The sequence below is a fragment of the Mustelus asterias genome, chromosome 9, assembly GCF_964213995.1.
Source record: "Mustelus asterias chromosome 9, sMusAst1.hap1.1, whole genome shotgun sequence".
Taxonomy (NCBI): Eukaryota; Metazoa; Chordata; class Chondrichthyes; order Carcharhiniformes; family Triakidae; genus Mustelus; species Mustelus asterias.
Genome location: NC_135809.1, coordinates 38,482,504 through 38,505,758, shown reverse-complemented (window position 1 = coordinate 38,505,758; position 23,255 = coordinate 38,482,504). Strand labels below are relative to the sequence as shown.

At 41.7% G+C, this 23,255-nt stretch overlaps 2 protein-coding genes across 3 annotated transcripts in view; one reads left to right on the top strand and one right to left on the bottom strand.

Moving 5' to 3' along the window:
• The first annotated feature begins 2,023 nt into the window (after positions 1-2,023).
• Positions 2,024-10,024, top strand: ndufb2 (NADH:ubiquinone oxidoreductase subunit B2). The gene is made up of 4 exons (XM_078220018.1): positions 2,024-2,169; positions 5,747-5,891; positions 8,726-8,823; positions 9,930-10,024. The coding sequence occupies exons 1-3, from the start codon at positions 2,081-2,083 to the stop codon at positions 8,798-8,800; spliced, it is 309 nt and encodes a 102-aa protein (XP_078076144.1). The 5' UTR covers positions 2,024-2,080; the 3' UTR covers positions 8,801-8,823; positions 9,930-10,024.
• Positions 10,025-11,934: 1,910 nt separating this feature from the next.
• Positions 11,935-23,255, bottom strand: part of prdm4 (PR domain containing 4) — a 29,745-nt gene continuing 18,424 nt past the window's right edge. For both annotated transcript variants that reach the window (XM_078220016.1, XM_078220017.1), the window contains exons 10-12: positions 21,386-21,652; positions 17,360-17,528; positions 11,935-13,789 (exon numbers count right to left, since the gene is read on the bottom strand). In XM_078220016.1, coding sequence (XP_078076142.1) covers positions 13,486-13,789; positions 17,360-17,528; positions 21,386-21,652 — 740 coding nt within the window. In that variant the 3' untranslated portion in view covers positions 11,935-13,485. The remainder of the gene's footprint in view (positions 13,790-17,359; positions 17,529-21,385; positions 21,653-23,255) is intronic.

Genomic DNA, 23,255 nt, shown 5'->3' with positions numbered 1-23,255 from the left:
TCTGTGACCTGCGTTTGTAGCCACAGTATTTATATGACAGGTCCAGTTTGGTTTCTGGTTAATGGAAGCCCCCAGGATGTTGACAGTGGGGGATTCAGTGATGGTAATCCCACTGAATGTCAAGGGGAAATGTTAGATTCTCTGTTGCTGGAGATTGTCATTGCCTGGCACTTGTACTTTACTTGCCACTTATTAGCCCAGGTCTGAATGTTGTCTAGGTCTTGCTGCTTCAGACTGCTTCAATGTCTAATGAATTGGGAATGGTGTCACATCTCAGGCTGAACGATCAACACTCGGGAGTCACATATTTAACTGCAAAACATCATTTAAATTGTCATAACAAAAACAGAAAATGCTGGAAAATCTCAGCAGGTCTGACAGCATCTGTGGAGAGAGAATAGAGCCAATGTTTCAAGTTTGGATGACCCTTCATCAGAACTCAAGATGTTATATAAATACCAGGAAACAAATGTTATCCTTACTTAAAATTAATGCTACCTGGAGCTACAGTTCAGTAAATGGGATGAAAAGTACCAAATGTTACATAGAAATTTAATGTCAGAACTCTATCGGATCCCAGCCCTGATCATGAAACTAAGTGTCCAGCCCTGCAGACACCACAGTAAGATTATATTCCACACTTAATTCTCTCTCCCCGCAGACCTGCCAGAGCTGCTCAGTGTTTCCAACATCTTCTGTTTTCATTCAGAACAGAGGCTTCGGGCGTAGGAGCTGCCACACCCCTAGCAACAAGCCGCTTAGCAACAAACTCTGCCCGAGCAAAAAGCCCATAAGACCATACGATATAGGAGCAGAATTAGGCAATTTGGCCCATCTTGCCTTCTCCCCATAACCCTTGATCGCCTTATTGATCAAGAACCTAACTATCTCTGTCTTAAAGACACTCAATGACCTGGCCTCCACAGCCCTCTGTGGCAATGAGTTCCACAGATTCACCACCCTCTGGCTAAAGAAATTCCTCCATATCTCAGTTTTAAAGGAGGTCACTTCACTCTGAGGTTGTGCCCTCGAGTCCTAGTCTCTCCCACTAGTGGAAACATCCTCTGCACCTCCACTTTATTTAAGCCTCTCAGTATTCTGTAAGTTTCAATTGGATCCCCCCCTTCATCCTTCTAAACTCCCACGAGTACAGGCCCAGACTCCTCAACCACTCCTCATATGACAAACCCTTCATTCTTGGGATCATTCTTTTGAACCTCCTCTGGACCTCCTCCAAGGCCAGCACATCCTTCCTTAGGTATGGGGCCCAAAACTGCTCACAATGCTCCAAATGGGGTCTGACCAGAGACTTATGCAGCCTCAGAAGTACATCCCTGCTCTTGTATTCTAGCCCTCTCGACATGAATGCTAACATTGCATTTGCCTTCCTAAGGGCTTACTGAACCTGCACGTTAACCTGAAGAGAATCTTGAACAAGGACTCCCAAGTTCCTTTGTGCTTCAGATTTCTGAAGCCTTTCCCTATTTAGAAAATAGTCTACGCCTCTATTCTTCCTACCAAATTGCATAACCTCACACTTTCCCATATTGTGTTCGATCTACCGCTTCTTTGCCCCCTCTCCTAACCTGTCCAAGTCCTTCTGCAGCCTCCCCACTTCCTCAATACTACCTGTCCTTCTACATATCTTTGTATCATCTGCAAATATATAACCAGTTCCATCTTCCAGAACATTAATATAAATAGTGAAAAGCCTTGTCCCTAGCAACAAGCCCCACCCACTAGCAACAAGCCACGCCCTAGTAACAACCCCCTAGCAACAAGCCCCACCCCTAGCAACAAGCCCATAATAACACGCCCCCTAGTAACAAACATCCTAGTAACAAACCCCAACAACAAATCCCCTAGCAACAAGCCCCGCCCCATCAGCAAGCCCCGCCCCCCCCGTGACTCGGCTTCTCTGACGGGCTGGAAGCGGGTCGCCAGGTCTCGTCCAATCGAGGTCCCCGTTACTGACTATAACCCAATGAGAGACGCTGTTACTGGCGGGTTGCTGTTCTCCAATAGGGGCTGTTGTTACTGCGATGTACTGTAGTGAAGGGGGCGTTGGGTAGCGGGCGCGATGTCCTCGGTCAGGGCGCTGCGGGCGGTGCTGAGGAGCGGCTCCCGGTTACTGCAGGGCCGCAGTGCAGGGAAAGTACCGGTCAGGAGGTGAGTGTCAGCCCTCCAACTGGACCCGGGTGGGTGCAAACAAGTTCCCAGTGACTGGGAGCGAGGGAGAGCTGGGAATCCTGGTAAAAGTCGGCAACTTTACTATAGCTATAAACTCCAGATTCTCGGGATGTGTTGTACAGGATGGGTCGGACCATATTCTCACAGAACCCTTCATTCAGTTGGAGCATTTGTCTCTTGTAGAAAAGTTTGTGCAGAACTCCTGTGACGAGCAGTCCAGAAGAGACACAATGCCCTTGGGGCCCTGTAGATAAATGAGATGTGGATCATAGAATCCCTATAGTGCAGAAGGAAGCCATTCGGCCCATTGAGTCTGCACTGACCACAATCCCACCCAGATCCTATTCCTGTAACCCCACCATATCTGCCCTACTAAACCTGCTGACACTAGAGTCAATTTAGCATGGCCAATCAACCTAACCCGCACATCTTTGGATAAAAGCAAATTACTGTGGATGCTGGAATCTGAAACCAAAAGAGAAAATGTGGGAAATCTCAGCATGTCTGACAGCATCTGTAAGGAGAGAAAATAGCTCATATTTCCAGTCCATATGGCCCTTAGTCAAAGGCCTGCTGAGATTACTTGCCAGACCTGCTGAGATTTCCCAGCATTTTCTCTTTCGGCTGCACGTCTTTGAACTGTGGCAGGAAACCGGAGCACCCAGTGGAAACTCACTCAGACATGTGAAGAATGGGCAAACTCTACACAGGCAGTGACCCAAGGCTGGAATTGAACCCGGGTCCTGCGTGCTAGCCACTGTGCTGACCAGATCATGTTGGATGGTTCAGTGAACAGACTAAAAGGATATGACAGAACTCTCAAATGTAGTTTGGGCTGTTGGTAAGAAGTACCCCCCCTGTCAGATCCTGATGACATCTGGAGCCTCAGCGATGCTATATGTTGCCCTTGTGGCAGCAATGGGGACGATTGCTGCACGGTAGCACAGCGGTTAGCACTGCTGCTTCACAGCTCCAGGGACCTGGGTTCGATTCCCGGCTCGGGTCACTGTCTGTGTGGAGTTTGCACATTCTCCTCGTGTCTGCGTGGGTTTCCTCCGGGTGCTCCGGTTTCCTCCCACAGTCCAAAGATGTGCGGGTTAGGTTGATTGGCCATGATAAAATTGCCCCTTAGTTTCCTGAGATGCGTAGGTTAGAGGGATTAGTGGATAAAATATGTAGGGATATGGGGTTAGGGCCTGGGTGGGATTGTGGTCGGTGCAGACTCGATGAGCCGAATGGCCTCTTTCTGCACTGTAGCATTCTATGATTCTATGATTGTTGCCCAATTCCTTCTGGAATGTGCCCATGCAGAGATGTAGTAGCTTTAGTTGTGTTTCATCCTGGGCTGTTCCATAATGCAGGACACTGCTCTATGCTCTATTGCCAGGGATGCACAGCATCAACTTGACACACTCTTTGGTCTGCCTGAAATGTGTCATACTCTCACTGCAAAGTCCATGATTGAGGGTTGCAGTCTGACATGTTTCAAGGTCCAGGACTGTGTACTGAAGGATACACAAAAGCTTGGTGCAGTTGCTGCAAAGACTATTGAGGAAATGCCACAGCTTAAAGGCTTCCCAAAATAATACACCATGGGTCTGAAACCTGTGGAAAACTTCTCCAGGCTCCATTTACCAGAGAATATGATGTGCAATGTATATTGTAAATATAGACTGTAATTATGTGGAATGGCACCTCAATTCCATGCACTGGATTGAAAAAAAATTGAATTGTGTTTCAGAGTTGTAGAGCTTTACAGCACAAAAAGAGTACCTTTGGTCCATGTTTGTGCCAACCATCTATTCTAATCCAATTTTCCAGCACTTGGTCTGTAGCCTTGTATGCCATGACGTTTCAACTACTCGTCTAAATGCTGCTTAAAATGTTTTGAGGGTTCTTGCCCCCACTACCCTTTCAGTAAGAAGTCTCACAACACCCGGTTAAAGTCCAACAGATTTATTTGGAATCACAAACTTTCAGAGCGCTGTCCCTTCATAGGTGACTCACTTCTTACTGAGTCCACCCCAGTCCAACGCTGGCATCTCCACATCATGGCCACCCTTTCAGGGCAGAGAGTTCCAGATTCCCACCACCCTCTGGATGAAAAAGATTTTCATCAAATCCCTTATAAATCTCCTGTTCCTGGACTAAGGGGAGAGGTTTCAATTTACATACAGTTCAAATTGGCATTTACAAAATGTACTTTTGCAAATTTTATGCGCAAAGTATAATTTTTTAAGGACATTTCTAGCAAAATAAAAACTTGCATTTACATAGTGCCTTTTGCCACCTCAGGATGTTCCTATGCATTTTTCAGTTAATGAAGTTGAAGTGTAGTCACTGTTGTTATAAGGAATGTGGTACAGCACAGCATTGCTTAGCATAAGAGACCGTTGGTCGTTCTAACCATTGATCATTTTCCTTCCTAATTCTAGAACTGATGGCCTTGGACCCGCTTTATTAATGAATGAATCCAGGTCCTTTAAAAATAAACTCCTTGTACATTTGTGTCATTGTCCTAACTGTTCATTCCACAAATTGGTCACCCTATTAAACTGCACTTCTTTGGCATTAAACTCTTGTCCACCTTGTCATCGGATTCTGTACCAGATGTTAAGAACTTCCCTGAGTATAAAATCTTCACATCTGAGAAAATCATGCGGTCTCTTTTGAAAATCACAGACTGTTCCCAATTTCCCGCTTCCACCACCCACTCCCTCACTGTTCTGCAGAAAATAATGCCACAGGATTGATCTGCTTTCCTCGTAGATCAGAAATCAATAATGTAGATCTTCGTCTAGATTCCCTTCAATAATTATACAATTTTCCTTTGATATGAAGACCAGAACTGAATAGAATTTCACATGCAAGATTAAGTACAACTTAGATCAAACCAGTATTTTATTTATTTTCTTGGACACCTATGAATATTGAATAACTTGTTTGAATGGCCTATTAAAGAAAATTTAAGAATTCTTTCTGACTTATCTCAAATGGGAGATAGTAGCGTAGTGGTGCTGTGAGGGAGCAGTGCTAACCACTGTGCCAACATGCCGCCCTGAAATTGTATGGGTTGCAATAATAAACTGACGTCCTGGAATATCCCCTACAGTTCAACTCTTGATTGTTTGAACTCACCTTACTCCTTTGAATTTCTGTGGGTGGTGGCAGACAATACTGCAGGAAGCAGTGAAACGTGTATTGATCAGCCTGTTCAGGTGAGCAGAAAGGCCCTTGTAGCCTTTCTTGTCTGTTGTTGCTTTTCAAATCTTTTGTCAGCTTAAAATAAAATATTTGAAAAGAAAGTTGTCTTAGAGACATTATTGTACCCTGAATGTTTGGTTGGTATAATCTTTTTCACTGCTCTGCAGCCTCGATTATCTGCCAAAGGATTCTCCACCTTTATAGTGACTAATTGAGGTTCGGTGAAATTTGAGCATTCCTTGGAAATTTTACCTGGGTTTATTGCCCTTCCTCAGAATGTTAATTAATTAGGTTTCAATCCATGGCAATATACATTTTCTAACATATGCCTATCTACTCCCTCCTTTTCCAGAGCTGGTGGTGGGGCCCACATTGAACCTCAATATCGACAGTATCCACAACTGACCAAGAATCAAGTACTGCAGTCGGAGTTTCTCAGTGCTTTTATGTGGTTCTGGATTTTCTGGCACCTATGGCATGATCCTGATGCAGTCTTTGTGAGTACTTCTAGTGTTATGATTTTCACTTCACCTCTTAGGAAAGAATGAAGTCTTGCCTGGCTCTTAATATTCACCATCAATTTGCCAATTGTTTAAGGGATGGTTCTGTAAAAATAAATTTATTTTCCCAGTTCTAGTACTTCAATGTTATTCCAGACTGTATGTCTAACTGGTACTGTAACTCTATCAATTTAAGGACATTCAAAGCGAATGGAAGACATCTGAGCTCCTTACTTATTCAGTTGGAGATTGTTTTTTCTTCCACACTATGTTGAAGTTTTGATTTGTATATTAGAGTGACAATACAAGTTTTAAAGGGGTGCAAAACAGAGACCCTTGGGGTGTTGGTGCATATAATGTGTCCTGCCACCTTCAATGTTAACAAAACAGTTAAGAAAGCATTTCAGATCTTGGACTAAACCTACATAAAACACTGACTCAGCCCCCAGCTGAAGTATTGTATTCAATTCTGTATATTACATTTTATGAAGGACACTAAAGTTTTGGAGAGGGTACAGAAGAGCTTTACCTGAATTTGTTCTAGGAATAAGGGACTTCAGTTACAGGGATAAATTGGAGAAGCTGGGTATTTTGTTTTGAGAACAAAGAAGGCTAAGAAGAAATTTGATAGAGCTGTATAAAGTCATGAGGGGTTAGAAAGAGCAAATGAAGAGAATCTGTTTCCTATTGCGGAAGGGTTGATGACAAGAGGGCACAGATTTAGTCAGAATGACTCGAAAGAGAAAAGAATTGCAGGGATGTGAAAGAGTGGGAGATTGAGACTAACTGAAGTGCTGTTCAAAAGAACCAGCAGTATAGATGGACTATCAAGGTCATCTTCAGTGCTATATTATTCACTTCGAACAACAACTTGTATTTATATATCATCGTTATTGCAGGAAAACATGTGAATCACAGGAGAACTATTAAACAACATTTGACACTGAACCATGTAAGGACTTAGGACAGATGATCAAAAGCTTGATCAACAAGATGGGTCCCAAAATGAGAGAACTTGGAGAGGGAAATCCAATTCTTTGGTCTGGTGACACTGCCGCCAGTTGGGAAGTTAAAATTGGGAAGGTGCAAAAGGCCAGAATTGGAGGAACGCACAGATCTGAGGTTTGTGAAGCTGGAAGAACTTAGTGATAGGGAGGCGTTAGATCATTAAGGAATTTTTAAAAAAATGATTGTTTTCAAATTGAGGCATTGTTGAAGCAGGAGCCAGTGAAGGCCGGAATGCACAGAAGTGATGGGCAAACAAGACCTGGTGCCAGCTAGGACACACGCAGTAGAGTTCAATAAACTTTTCTCATTGTGGTAGTATTTATTCTGGTGGATTATGATGCAGAAGTTAATAGAAATTTATGAAGATTTGGTAGACTTGACATTCTATTTGATCCTACTTCTTGACACAACTCACATTCAACAAGTGGCACAAAATTATAGCCAAAACTACTTTAGATAAAGGAACAGATGCCTCCATGCCTTATTAAAGGGATAAAAGTAGAGACTGTTGAAAGCAGAGTTCTGTTAGTTTCAAGAATTCACCGACATCTCGTGGTCTGGTACAATCGTACGAGTTTATTAGGAGTTCCTTCTCTGTCTTACATGATTGTTCTCTTTCTTAGTCATTATTATACATTATTTCAGAGAACACCCATTCACGTTCATTGGTTAATTAAACACACTTGCAGAGGTGGCCGACACTAATTGATTCTGATCTCTGATCATGCACTGTACACGAGTTAGTGGTCTCTGCCAAAGTTAGCTGATCAGTGCTATGAATGTACATGCTGGTCTCATTATGTGTAACATGTCCCAGCACAAGTAAAACCTGAGGCCTCAGCATAATTCATCCCGTGAGTAAATGTTAATACAAATACATTGTACAAAATGGTATAAAAATTAAAACAAAACAGTTAGCTTCCCTCAGTTCTGACTGAATACATTTGTACATGGGTGGCACGGTAGCACAGTGGTTAGCACTGCTGCTTCACATCTCCAGGGAGCTGGGTTCGAATCCCGGCTCGGGTCGCTGTGTGTGTGGAGTTTGCACATTCTTCCTGTGTCTGCCTGGGTTTCCTCCCACAGTCCAAAGATGTGCGGGCTAGGTTGATTGGCCATTCTAAATTGTCCCTTAGTGTCCCAGGATGCATAGGTTAGAGGGGTTAGTGGATAAATATGTAGGGATATGTGGATAGGGCCTGGGTGGGATTGTGGTTGGTGCAGACTCGATGGGCCCAATGGCCTCTTTCTGCACTGTAGGATTCTATGGATTCTACATTTTATGAAATAATATAAACACATCCATATAAAGTAAAATAAAAGCAAATTACTTTTGTTTGATTCCAGCAAATTGCTGGAATCAAACAAAAACAGAAAATGTTGGAAAATCTCAGCAGGTCTGACAGCATCTGTGGAGAGAGAAACAGAGTTAATGTTTCAGGTCTGGATGACTCTTTGCTCTGATCTCTTTCCACAGATGCTGTCAGATCTGCTGAGATTATCCAGCATTTTCTGTTTTTGATCCATATAAAGTAATTAATGTGCACATAAATAAAAGTACACAGTTACCATTGCCTGTTTCTAGAGAGCAAAATATTCCTGTTGTTTGTTTTAAAAGACTACAAAAAAGCTTACATTTTCAGAGTTTGTTTATTTTTGTTTCCTGTTAATCTTTAATTATTTGTCCATGATTACAGCAGAAGTAAACAAGCTGTAACAAAAATCTACCCTTGCATTCTGGATATATTATTGATTTCAAGGGAAGATTGTGTTTAAGCTATTACATCCTGCTCCATTTATTAACAACTAATATTTTATAACAGGGTCATTTTCCTTATCCTGATCCCTCCAAATGGACTGATGAGGAGCTTGGTATCCCTCCAATTGATGAAGAATAACTTGAACTTGCTTCCCTGAAATGGTAGGTATAATGGATCTACAGTCTGTACTTGCAGAGTTGGCAAAGTACCTGCTGCAACAACTTGTGTTTATATAGTATCTTTAACATAAAATTTCATAGGAATATTATAAAGCAAAATTTAATACCAAGCCACATAAGGTGGTATTATGGCAGATGGCCAAAAGCCAAGAGATTTTTAGGAGCTTCCAAGAGAGCCCTTGCTGACCAGAGTAATCATATGCTGGAACCATTGCCCTTAATGACAAGCACAGATACTTCCACGCAGGAGCATGTGTGGATCCTTTGTCATGTCTAAGCCAAATCATGCTGTTTTGTCAGATAGTCTTCCACTATTCAATAAATTAGTCACCTGCTTTCCCTTAATGTCAATATTATCTTGGAAATTGGCCTTGTGTGTTGTTATTTCTAGGAGGTTGAGACTCATAAGTCACTACTGTAGATTTTTATCCGAATTATTTTGTTCTGTATCCTGTCGGTGATAACTGACATTGTCCACTCATGTTGTCTGTAACTTTAAGACTTGATTACCTGTAAAGACTTGCATTCCAACCATTATTTTGTAAATTGAGTTTGTGTCTCTGTATGCCCTGTTTGTGAACAGAACTCCCACTTGCCTGACGAAAGAGCAGTGCTCCGGAAGCTAGTGGCTTTTGCTACCAAATAAACCTGTTGGACTTTAACCTGGTGTTGTGAGACTTCTTATGGTGATAACTGATGCAGGGGTTTGTTTCCCTGGGAGTCAGTTCTGCAAGACCATTCTTCCTGTCTGAGTGCCAGAAGACTATTTAATTGTGATGAGCCCACCATGAAGTTTGATCCTGTCCTCACCCTGCATTCAGATGAACATGTTCCAGCAAGGGGCAAAGTCACTGCCAATCTACTTTGTTTCTTTCCCTTCCAGTTGCCCCACCAAGCAAAAGTGTAGAACTGAGCTAATAGCCACAGTAGGAATCAAACCATGAATCTTTCTGATCTGTATGTCCCAGTACTGCATTAAACAGTCACTTACCTGCTGAGCCATTAAGCAACAGTAGATTTTTCTTGTAAATATTTGTAGTTCATAAAACTTGAATGCTTTAACATTGGTTTGTATTTTTCTTCCACAGTGTTTCCTTTGTGGACATTTCTGGGGAAGTTTATCTGACACTTGGAGAAACCACCTTATTGTAAAATAAATTGGAATAAATATATATGACCTGGACAGTCATCCTTTATGCAATTTCTTTCCTTGGGATTTTTAGTTGTGATTTTGGCACTGTACAAAGCAGTCCTATGTCAAAATTAGTGCTCTCTGATAATTACTTTGGTTAATTCTTTGTTTTTGGTCTGGATGTGGGGGCAGCAGGAGATGCAATTGGAAACTTGTTTAGCGCTCTCCCTAGTGATTTATTCTATACCTCTGGCCATTAAGAGTAGGAATTCACTTAACTAGAACTATTACTTGGTAAAGCATACACCAATTGCATAACTGTCTTGGGAGCTGGTTTAGCTCAGTTGGCTGGGCAGCTGGTTTGTGATGCAGAGCAAGACCACCAGCATGGGTTCATTTCCTGTACCAGCTGAGGTTATTCATGAAGGCCCGCCTTCTCAAACCTTGCCTTTCACCTGACATGGGGTGATCCTCTGGTTATAATCACCACCAGTCACTTCTTTCCCCCTTAAAAGGGGAGAGCAGCCTCCAGCCATCTGGGACTATGTGACTTTACCTTTATTACTAGAGTGAATATTTTCAATTAACCTAACATAAGAAAATAACTGCTCATGTAATTAGGTAGCTAGGAGTTCATTTAATTTGTAAACAACTGGAACTGCATTAATACTTTAATATGAACTCAGATTATGGTAATTAATGCCGTATTGGTTATGGGTATGGCTTTAAGAATAGTAGTAAAACTAGGTAACAGTTTTTAAATAAGTGGGGGGAGGGAGTAAACTAAAATGCCTGAATGTGGAAAGCAATTTGAAAATATGTCCTTCAAGAAGCACTTGCATACAGAATAAATCTTACTGCCCTGAATGTCAAACTCACCTTCAGTATTGTAACTATCTGAATACAAGCCCAATCACTTTAATCACCTGTTTGAAAAGGGCAGTTGTTTCATATTGGCCAAAAAGAGGTAATCGTTTAGAAATCACCTGAACCCCATGTCATAGCAGTATTAATGTGATAAGAATTCAGGAGCACTTACTAGGCCAAGAGAGAGAAAATCACTCATCTGATGACAGGGAACAGAAAATGGTGATTGCTGAGCAAAGACCTGCTCAACACTGCAAGGCAAGTGCTCAGTTAAATAAACTTGATAAATCTCTCTGCAGCCCTTTCGCAGGTAGTGGGAGGCTGTGAAAGGAGTGCTTTATTAAATTATTTTTTGGCCACTTTACTTGCTCCCAATGCTGAGGTTGATCCTGGTCGTCTTGCTGTCATAGGCCAAGCTACCCACCAACTCAGGTTGGTGGGTAGCCTGGTAACCTGAGGATACCAGCCAGCTGGACAGGAGGTCTGGTCTGCAAGTCTTGACAGCTCTTACACCAACCATCATGTTTGCAGGAATACACCTGCTTAAAGGGATGTGATCTGTACTTCGAGTTCCAATTATAGACATCACGTGATCTTAGACATTACAATTTAGTGCCCTGATCTTGTACTCTCCAGAAATGATCACAGTTACCCAAAGGGGCTTTCCATCAATAAGGCTTAAGTTGGAATCCAGAGGAGACATTTCCTCCCAAACTATCCCAATTGCTAAAAAATATTTCTGCAGGATAAAATATCTTCCAGTGCATCAGGCTTGGATACTTTTCCGGGTCACCTAAAGCATTTCAGTTTAGCAAAATATACAACTGGAGAATAACCACTTGTCCCCATTACATTTTCACTTAAAGGCTAAACTTCGCCATTATTATGGATTTTGAATGGAACACTTAGCTGTGAACTCTTTGGGAGCAATCAACATATTTCACACAAGTATAATTGTATAAAGCCCACTGCTAAAAGGATTTGTATGACAGTTCAGCCTACATAGACTCACAGTCTGCATGGTTCCCCACATGATTAGCAACTTTGGTTGAACAGCTGGTTTTGGAAGAAGTACCAAGAAAAAAGGACTTCTGGTACCAAAAACTGGTTTATTTGGCTTTTTTGTAGATCAGTTTTGTAAGGCAAAATGTTGAAACAAGATTATTTATTTTGCCTTTAACATAAAAATGATGCTGCATTCCAATTCACATTTTATATTAGTTTGAATGGAGCATAAAGGAAAATATATTACAGAAAAATTTACAATATATTACACAAATGCACAGGCTATAATGTCCATTTTGGCTAACAATCTGGATAAAAGCAAATTACTGAGGATGCTGGAATCTGAGAAAATGCTGGAAAATCTCAGCAGGTCTGGCAGCATCTGTAAGGAGAGAAAAGAGCTGATGTTGCGAGTCCAGATACCCTTTGTCAAAGTTAGGATTAGGTAGCTTTGACAAAGGGTCATCTGGACTCGAAACGTCAACTCTTTTCTCTCCTTACAGATGCCGCCAGACCTGTTGAGATTTTCCAGTGTTTTCTCTTTTGGCTAACAACCTTCTTACCTGCCCATCCACCATCTATCTGCTGATAAGCATGCATTTTGTCTTAAGCCATATAGAGTCACAAGAACTAAATAGTTATGAGGCAGCTCCACAAATTGAGATTTACAATCTCCTGAAGCTTCTCACTGTTCAGTTACAGTTAGAAAAGTGTGGGACTGCTTCACATGCCATGTAATATTTATCATCAGCTAGTGTGCATATGGAAAGCTCTTTTACAGTGAACAGTTAATTTCTAAAATGTTAAGACAGAGAATCAGCTCCTATACAAGATATCGACTGTGATGCTGGTAATCAATAGGCACATGTTTGTCCTCCACTGGGCTGGTCACTCTGGACTAAGTAGTCCAGAGTAAAACAGTAAATTGTGCTGATTTAACTTGAATATACAATCATGAACTTTCAGCTTTTATACTTAATACCTTGAAGCAATGTTCTAAGTTCTTCGATTTATTTTGCATGTTAACCAAGCCCTTCATTTATCCTTGATATCACCATTAATGGGCTGCAAGGAGCTATGCTCCAAATCCCATAGCAGCAATAACCACGGGACAGCAAGTAACTACTCTTTTTGTCCATGTGGCAGAGATTGCAAAATATCTTGAAAGCTGGCATCTGTGGGCTCGCTCAGGGCAGTAATCTTACTGGTCAATCTCAAAAATGTTTCAATGATTCTATATAGAAATGAGAAGACACTCATCTGGATACATATACATAATCAAAGGATTGACCTTGTTTGAGAACTTATTTTAGAATCTGACCATTTATAATCTGTTTCATATTCAGCAGTAACAGACTGCTTGATACAAACTTTACTGCTACATTGCTGCTCTGCTCATCCACTCTTGCTTCATGCTGCACTGTCTTCAGTTCTGCATTAGGTGCACTTTTTAGTTCAGGGAAGATGGACTTCAGACTCTTAATGCCAATCATTTACAATTCTGTAACCTTTCAGATGGCACCCATTAACTTTGAGACGATGAAAACTGCATTTGGTCCATGAACAAGTTCTTGCTCAAGTTTTCAGCCCCATGTGCTTTGCTCTTATTACACAACCACTGAAGTACCTTGCAATTACTACTACTGAGCACTGTCTTCTGTGGTGTAGTCTTCATTGTTCAACTGGCAAGTCCCAGCACTAGATTGCAACAGTTCTTCATCCTCACTATCTACTTCCTCTTCCTCCAGATCTTGCATAGGTAGGCATGTCTTGGAGCCTTTACAAATCTTTAAATGTCTAGTCAAGTGATATTTTGTCAAGTATGCTTTTGAGCACTTCTCACAGATGAAATCCCTTCTTCCTTCGTGTGAGTTGAGATGTTTCTTTAAGTGAGTTGTCCTCCAGAAGAGCTTGTCACAATTTGGACACTTGATTTGTCGTTCTCTGCACAAAAACGTATAAAAACAATTCTTTAAAAAGGATGCTTTTTAATTTGCACTCTTTATTTTTAGTAGATACCATATATGATTATATGTAAAATCAAAGATCCTCCACCTCTAATCTTCAATGATGACCTGAAATACCCATTAACAATATTATTTAAGCTAACCTACTTGTAGAGTTTTCCCCATGATTGGAATCTATAGCAACTTGCATGAGTGAGCAGTAATTCTGTCATTACGTTTGGGGCTGGTCTACCTACCCCTGTCAAGAAACCAGTTGACACTGATTTTAATCCTTTTGAGGTGATCCTAGTGCAGGTGTCTGGGCTCAGTGACAGTATTTTTGCCTTAGTGTGTGTTCAAGCCGCATTCCAGTGGCATGAGCATATAATCTAGATTGACATTTCTGTGCAGCACTGAAAGAACGTCTCTTAGTCACAACCAGTGTCTTTTGGATGACACATTAAACCAAGTCTGCATGTTCAGCTCACATGAAGAAATAATTCATGGTACTACTCAAGGAAGAGCAAGAGTCTTCTAGCAACATCAAAAACATTATCTGTTCATCTCATTGCTACTTGTGGGACAAACAGAATTACATTACACAAGATAAAAAAGTAGAGAAACAGGCCATTCCCCCATTTTTTTCATTTAATCTGCCATCTCCCTCAAGTCCATCTATACTATTCCCTTCAGCCAGTTCCTGTGGTAGCAAGTTCTACTTGTGACTATCTGGTATTGATATACTCGAGATATGCTTGTCCCTACAAGAGGAAACATTGTCTCTACATCGCTCTCTGTATCCACTCTATTAAAACTATTCATAATAGATGATTTTAAAACCAGATCACCCTTCAGCATTTTTTCAAGAGAAAAGATACCCAGCCTGTAATCCTTTCCTGATATGTATCCCACGCGTTTCTGGCATTACCTCTTTACAGCCTCAGTCCCAACATGGACAAAAGAGCTGTCCTCAACATTAAGGCAGCATTTGACAGTGTGTGACATCGAGCAGCCCTAGCAAGATTAAAGTCAATGGGAATCAGGCGGGGGTGGAACATTTCTCTGATTGGAGTCAGACCGTGCACAGAAAAAGGTGGTTGTTGGAGGCCAATATTTCAATCCAGAGTATCACTGCAGGAGATCTTCAGGGTTGAGTGCTCGGCCCAACAATCTGAGCTGCTTAATTTTAAATGCATTCATCTCATTACTCATCTCAGCATTCAATGTCATGTCCACCTGTTCTATCTCCTTGGTAAATACTGAAGGAAAATAATTATTTAAAATCTAGGCGAGTCGGTTTGCAACATTTTGAAGCAGTTGATGTTGCAGCTGTATAGAACGCTGGTTAGGCCACATTTGGAGTACTGCGTCCAGTTCTGGTCGCCGCACTACCAGAAGGACGTGGAGGCGTTAGAGAGAGTGCAGAGAAGGTTTACCAGGATGTTGCCTGGTATGGAGGGTCTTAGCTATGAGGAGAGATTGGGTAAACTGGGCTTGTTCTCCCTGGAAAGATGGAGAATGAGGGGAGACCTAATAGGGGTGTACAAAATTATGAAGGGTATAGATAGGGTGAACAGTGGGAAGCTTTTTCCCAGGTCGGAGGTGATGATCACGAGGGGTCACGGGCTCAAGGTGAGAGAGGCGAGGTATAACTCAGATATCAGAGGGACGTTTTTTTACACAGAGAGTGGTGGGGGCCTGGAATGATCTGTCAAGTAGGGCGGTGGAGGCAGACACGCTGGCATCGTTTAAGACTTACCTGGATAGTCACATGAGCAGTCTGGGAATGGAGGGATACAAACGAATGGTCTAGTTGGACCAATGAGCGGCACAGGCTTCGAGGGCCGAAGGGCCTGTTTCCTGTGCTGTACTGTTCTTTGTATGTTAATAAATGTGAAGTCTTCTTATGAACATCTCATGGTAAATTATTCTCCAACTACACAAATATTACTGACTGGGAGGCACGGTGGCACAGTGGTTAGCACTGCTGCCTCACAGTGCCAGGGATCCGGGTTCAATTCCGGTTTCGGGTCACTGTCTGTGTGGAGTTTGCACATCCTCCCCGTGTCTGCGTAGGTTTCCTCCGGGTGCTCTGGTTTCCTCTCACAGTCCAAAGATGGACGGGTTAGGTTGATTGGTCATGCTAAATTGATCCTAGTGTCCGGGGATTAGCAGGGTAAATGTGTGGGGTTACGGGAGTAGGGCCTGGGTGGGATTGTGGTCGGAGCAGACTCGATGGGCTGAATGGCCTCCTTCTGTACTGTAGGGATTCTATGGACTAGGAGCATGGGAAAAATTACATGACCAATCCCACACTGCTGATAGTATGGTGTAAATTAACAAGTTTTTGCTGTTTATGCTACTTCTTAAAAGCCTTTTACATACAGGGTTGTTATTGAGTTCAGTGAATGTGTGACTGGTCATCTTTTAAAACATAACAATAGATAATTGATTCAGCTTCAGTTAATTAATATTAGCTCTATGATTATATTGTATCGGGAAACATATGTTAATTGGAGGATGTCTAGTTAATGTAAGACTTGCAATTTTGTATCGTGTCCAAATAATAATGCAATAAATCCAGAAATTACAAATGTGGTGGTGCAAGAAGCTCATGTTTCAAAGTAACACTACACACGTATAACAAAATTGTATTTAGTAATTTCTCGGTGTAAAATGTTAAGCATTTGTTTTGCAATATAGTGACTAAGAGGATCATAATGTATTTTCCCAGATGCTTTTGCTACTTTCAAGAAAAGTATAAATTGTGCACTGCTGGTTAACAGCAATGAAAAGTCCTGTGGAAACCCAGAGATTCTGTAGGATTCATCCAGGGGTTCCACTGTAGATCTGGCCGTTTTTATTTTGAAAGAAGCTGTCTTTCTAGCTTGTCTAATCAAAGATGGTTTTCACACAGCCTATCAGCAGTCAAGGCACTGAGAAGCTAGCTTCTGATTGGATGAGCAGGAAACAGCCAGCAAAGACAGTATTGAAAGGCCAGGGTGAGAGTGAAGGCGGAGGGGGAAGACAACACAAGGCTAGGGCAGGCTGACTCAGGGGGTACGGGACAAGAGCTATGTGTGTGTACGCTTCTTTTGGGTGTGAATCTGTGTGCGTGTCTAATATGAGAATCCAGTTCTTCAGCAGCACTCCTAATATTAGACAAGTTTGTGAGCAAATGAAGCAGCAACACTCCGCCCAGTAAAAATTGCAAAAAAGGCAAGATTTAACTATTTGCTGAAGAAGATTAAAAAAATAATAATTATGGTACATGTATACATGTCAGAAATGGAAAAGGCTTTTATAAATTTGCTTTTGTATGTTTATGCCTATTGTTCAAAAACAACTAATAACGCTTCAGCATAATAAGAATAATTAATAATTCTGTCAGTACTCTTGGAAGGTCAAAAGAGTTCTGTGGGTGGGAAAGTTTGGGAAACACTGATCTGGAGAGTGTGTATTGATTCAGTTTACATATAATTGGTACACTAGATTCTGCAAATACCCTTACCAAATGCTCAATACTAACAGGGAAGAAGAACCACATTTCGAACAATAGGTGACTTACTGTGTGTGGGTCAGCACATGCTGCCGGAGATCCTGCCGCCGCATGAACATTTTCTCACAATAATCACATTTCAGGTTCTTCTCTCCGGTGTGGATTATCATGTGGGAGGCCAGGTGAGCCTTCTGGGTAAAAGACTTGTCACACATTTCACAGCGGTAATTCTTCTGACCTGGAAGTGAATGTAAATATATGGATGTGTTTTAATTAGTTATTCAGGATATAAGTCACTTACATTTATTTTTGTTAATATCCCATTACTTTTCTTATGTTTCAGTTCAAAGGAAGGGTAAACTTATATTTACTTGCTGAAACTTTGAGTCGTGCCTTGGTCACCCTCGGCTATTCTAATAGCTGGCCATCTATGCACTAAAGACTTTCAACTTCAACTCGTCCCAAATGTGCCATAATTAACCTATCCTACATGTCCCACTTGCCCATTGAATGGTCTTGGTGACCTGTAATGGCTTCTACTTCCCCAATGCCTGCAATTTAAAATTCTCATCTTTGTTTTTGAGGAAGAGAAGATGTTACAGGCTAATAGGCTGGAGGAAATAGATGTTCGGAGGGAGGATGTCCTGGTAGTTTTGAATAAACTGAAGGTCGATAAGTCCCCTGGGCCTGATGAAATGTATCCTAGGATTCTTTGGGAGGCAAGGGATGAGATTGCAGAGCCTTTGGCTTTGATCTTTGGGTCCTCGCTGTCCACGGGGATGATGCCAGAGGACTGGAGAATGGCGAATGTTGTTCCTCTGTTTAAGAAAGGGGATAGAAATGACCCTGGTAATTATAGACCGGTTAGTCTTACTTCGGTGGTTGGTAAATTGATGGAAAAGGTCCTTAGGGATGGGATTTACGACCATTTAGAAAGATGCGGATTAATCCGGGATAGTCAGCACGGATTCGTGAAGGGCAAGTCGTGCCTCACAAATTTGATTGAATTTTTTGAGGAGGTAACTAAGTGTGTTGATGAAGGTAGGGCAGTTGATGTCATATACATGGACTTTAGTAAGGCGTTTGATAAGGTCCCCCATGGTCGGCTTATGATGAAAGTGAGGAGGTGTGGGATCGAGGGAAAGTTGGCCGATTGGACAGGTAACTGGCTGTCTGATCAAAGACAGGGTGGTGGTGGATGGAAAATTTTCAGATTGGAGGCAGGTTGCTAGCGGAGTGCCACAGGGATCAGTGCTTGGTCCTCTGCTCTTTGTGATTTTTATTAATGACTTAGAGGAGGGGGCTGAAGGGTGGATCAGTAAATTTGCTGATGACACCAAGATTGGTGGAGTAGTGGATGAGGTGGAGGGCTGTTGTAGGCTGCAAAGAGACATAGATAGGATGCAAAGCTGGGCTGAAAAATGGCAAATGGAGTTTAACCCTGATAAATGTGAGGTGATTCATTTTGGTAGGACTAATTTAAATGTGGATTACAGGGTCAAAGGTAGGGTTCTGAAGACTGTGGAGGAACAGAGAGATCTTGGGGTTCATATCCACAGATCTCTAAAGGTTGCCACTCAAGTGGATAGAGCTGTGAAGAAGGCCTATAGTGTGTTAGCTTTTATTAACAGGGGGTTGGAGTTTAAGAGCCGTGGGGTTATGCTGCAACTGTACAGGACCTTGGTGAGACCACATTTGGAATATTGTGTGCAGTTCTGGTCACCTCACTATAAGAAGGATGTGGAAGCACTGGAAAGAGTGCAGAGGAGATTTACCAGGATGCTGCCTGGTTTGGAGGGTAGGTCTTATGAGGAAAGGTTGCGGGAGCTAGGGCTGTTCTCTCTGGAGCGGAGGAGGCTGAGGGGAGACTTAATAGAGGTTTATAAAATGATGAAGGGGATAGATAGAGTGAACGTTCAAAGACTATTTCCTCGGGTGGATGGAGCTATTACAAGGGGGCATAACTATAGGGTTCGTGGTGGGAGATACAGGAAGGATATCAGAGGTAGGTTCTTTACTCAGAGAGTGGTTGGGGTGTGGAATGGACTGCCTGCAGTGATAGTGGAGTCGGACACTTTAGGAACATTTAAGCGGTTATTGGATAGGCACATGGAGCACACCAGGATGATAGGGAGTGGGATAGCTTGATCTTGGTTTTAGATAAAGCTCGGCACAACATCGTGGGCCAAAGGGCCTGTTCTGTGCTGTACTGTTCTATGTTCTCTGTGTTTAAACCCCTTCCTGGCCTTGTCCCCCTCCATCACTAAAACCTTTTCCAGCCTTACAAATCCACCAGCTCCCATCTCCATATTGCGACCCCTTGCTCTGAAACTTCCTTCCTAAACCCCTCGCCACACACAACTTCATTAAGACTTTTCTTTAAATCCATCAGTTAGATCAAATGTTTATGTCATTCTGCCTAACGGTTAGACATTTACATCTTCACAAATCTCGGAAGAGTCTTTTTCACATTAAAGGCATCACATAAATGCAAGCTGTTTTTGCAGCACCTTATAGCATCTTTCAGAAGCAAATACTTCAACGATTAATTATTCTATGTGGGCAAATGTGGTTCCCTCCATCGTAAGATCAGAAATGGGGATGTTCACTGATGATTACACAATGTTCAACACTATTCACAACTCCTGAGATACTGAAGCAGTCTGTATATGCAGCAAGACCTGGATAACATTCAGACTTGGGATGATAAGTGGCAAGTAACATTGTGCCACACATGTACCAGGCAACGACCCGCTCCAATAAGAATCTAACCCGTGACATTCAATGACATTACCATTGCTGAATTCACCAACTATCAAAATCCTGTGGGTTACCATTGACCAGAAACTGACTGGAACAACCATATAAATACTGTGGATATGAGAGCAGGTCAGATGCTGGGAATTCTGTGGAGTGTAACTCGCATCCCGACTTCCCAAAGCCTGTCGACTATCTATAAGGAACAAGTCAGGAACATGATGGAATACTCTCCACTCGCCTGGATGAGTGCAGCTCCAACAACACTCATGGAGCTTGACATCATCTAAGACAAAGCAACCCCACTTGATTGGTAATCCATCCACCACTGCAGTGGTAACAGTGTGTACCATCTACAAGATGCACTGCAACAACTCATCAAGGCTCCTCTGACAGCACCTTCCAAACACGCAACCTCTATCACCTCAAAGGACAACAGATTCATGGAAACACCACCACCTGCAAATTTCTTTCCAAGTCACACACCATCGTGACTTGGAAATATATTGCTGTTCATTCAGTTCCTGGGTCAAAATCTTGAAACTCCTTAACAGCACTGTGTGTGTACCTAAACCACATGGGCCACATTGGTTCATCACCACCTTCTCATGGGCAATTAGGACACCAATAAATGCTGATCTTGCTATTGATACAGACATCCCGTGAATGAATAAATTTTAAAAATGCAAGCACTACAGCAGAACACACAGTAATGAGACCAATGCTCAGTCTTTTTGTTTGGTGTTATTAGTTGAGGGTAAATCGTTGGACCTTCAACATTCATTGGAACCACTAAAACAGGCAGATGCACAGTCCTTTTAATAGTACAGCACTGGAGTTTCATCATAGATTATATGCTGAAATTAGCTAGATAGAAAAGGGCATATTTGTATAGCACCTTTCATGACCACCCCACACCACTTTACAGCCAACAATGTCTGAAATGTAGTCACTGTCATAATGTAGTAAACAAGGTGGGCAATTTGAACCCACAAAAAGTAATGTGATAACCAGATGATCTGTTTTCATTATTTGGCACCTGATTGCTGGTAATATTCTGTACTAATTACAGAGGCTGGGTTTAGAGATTTATCTATGTAACAAAGTTAATTATTCCAAGCTGTGAAGTTTCAAAAAGGCCGCAGATGGAAGTTCACCAGTTTTATGTGGTGAAAAACATTCAGCGAAATAGGAAAATTGTATTTTTTGCTTCCAGTATTATCCTTGCTCTGGGTGCAGGGTAAATTACAGGAAAAAATGTTTATGGTAAATAAATGTCCTTGATCAGTTGCAATGACCAGTGGTAAATTTAGCTGAAGCTGAGAATAGTAGACCTACCTGTGTGGATTTTGAGGTGTGTTCGCAGGTTGCTGGGATCACTGAATGCCTTGCTACAGAACTCACACTTGTGTGGTTTCATCCCCATGTGCCCCATCATGTGAACATTCAGTTTGGTAGAGGAGGTGAATGCTCTTGGACAGATGGAGCACTTCCATTTCCTTTCTCGGCTCTGTCCATGGCTGCTCAGATGCAACTTCAGCTCACTGTATGTGCCGTACGCTTTCCCACAGTGACACATGTGCACATCTGGATGTTCTGGAACTCCTTCAACAAAATAAATGCACATATGTACATATTCCACTCTAGGTCAATGGATGCATATCAAGGTCTGGTACTGAGCTATAAAGAGAAGTGTTTTTGTAATAAGAAGCAGCAGTAGGCCATTTGGCCCTTCATGCCTGCTCTGTCACTCAGTAAGATCATGGTTGATCTCATTGTGGCCTTCCTTTCCTTCCTGACCCCCATAACACTCAAATCATTTGTAGATCAAAAATCTGTCTCACCCAGCCTTGAATAAATATTCAATGAGTCAGCCTCCACTGCTCTCTGGAGTAGATAATTCCAAAGATTAACGACTATCTGAGAGAAGAAATTCCTCCTCATCTCCATCTTTAATGGGAAACCCCTTATTTTGAAACTGTGCCCCCCTAGTTCTATATTCCCTCCCGAAGAAAAACATCCTCTTTGCATCTATCCTGTCAAACCCCTTCAGAGTCTCATGTATTTCACCACTCATTTCTCCAAACTCAAATCAGCGTAAGACCAACCTGCTCAACATTTCTTCATAAGACAACCCTTTCATTCCAGGAATTATCTAATACACTCTCTCCATTATAAGTATAATCCTTCTCAAATAAGACCACCAAAATTTCAGGAATTTTGTGGTCTCAATTATCGTAAGACTTGCCTAGTTTTATACTCCCCGTTCATTGTAATGCAGATCAATATTCCATTTGCCTTCCTAATTACTTGCGTACTAACATTTTGTAGAGGACACTCAGATCCCTCTACTGCAGCATTCAGTTTCTCCAATTAAATAATTTTCTGCTTTTCAATTCGTTCCATCAAAGCAGACCACATCCTTTTTTTCCAAATTACACTCCATCCACCAAAACTTTAGAGAAAGAAAGGAATAAAAATAATTTTCTTTTTACTCTTACAACCAGCTTAATTAGGGGCCCTATCATATCCTTGAACAAATGAAAGAGGAAATAACATAACTCCAAATACCTACCCTACACCCCCATGACACTCCCCTGAATTTCACAAAGTAGTAGATCATGGAGAACAGGGACTTCTGTACAGCAGCATACATTTTCAGAAATTACATAAGTCCTATTGCTCAAGTAAACATCAAAAAACTCAAAACTTTGAAGACATAATGCCAACTTCTAATTCCTAGGGATGCCAAACTGTGTGGCTACGTACAGTGATAACAACAGAATCATGTTGCAGGCTTTGCAATGCTTGCTAGATAGAATTTCCCAGCTGTTATATGAATTGAGTTGGAGGATAATTAAAGATGAACAAGTGAAAAGGAATGAACAGTAAATATTTCTAAACATAACAAGAAATAACCACATTATTTCTGATTTCAGTCTCTGGTCTAGAGATTTTGAAATATGGCCCCCGGTTCCTATTCATAAAGATTTTGACCAGTAAACAGAAAAATAGCAGCCGACTCCTAAAACACTTGCATGCTTGCTGCCCAAGTATATATCCATGTTCCGTGCAGAATTATTACACTGTACTCAGAAGTCCAATGGGGTACCTAATGGAGAGATTTCACATCTGCTGCTGAGTATGGGTAATAACTACTGCTATATATGCGTGATACCAAAATTTCCTTTAGATTGGGATAAGCTGG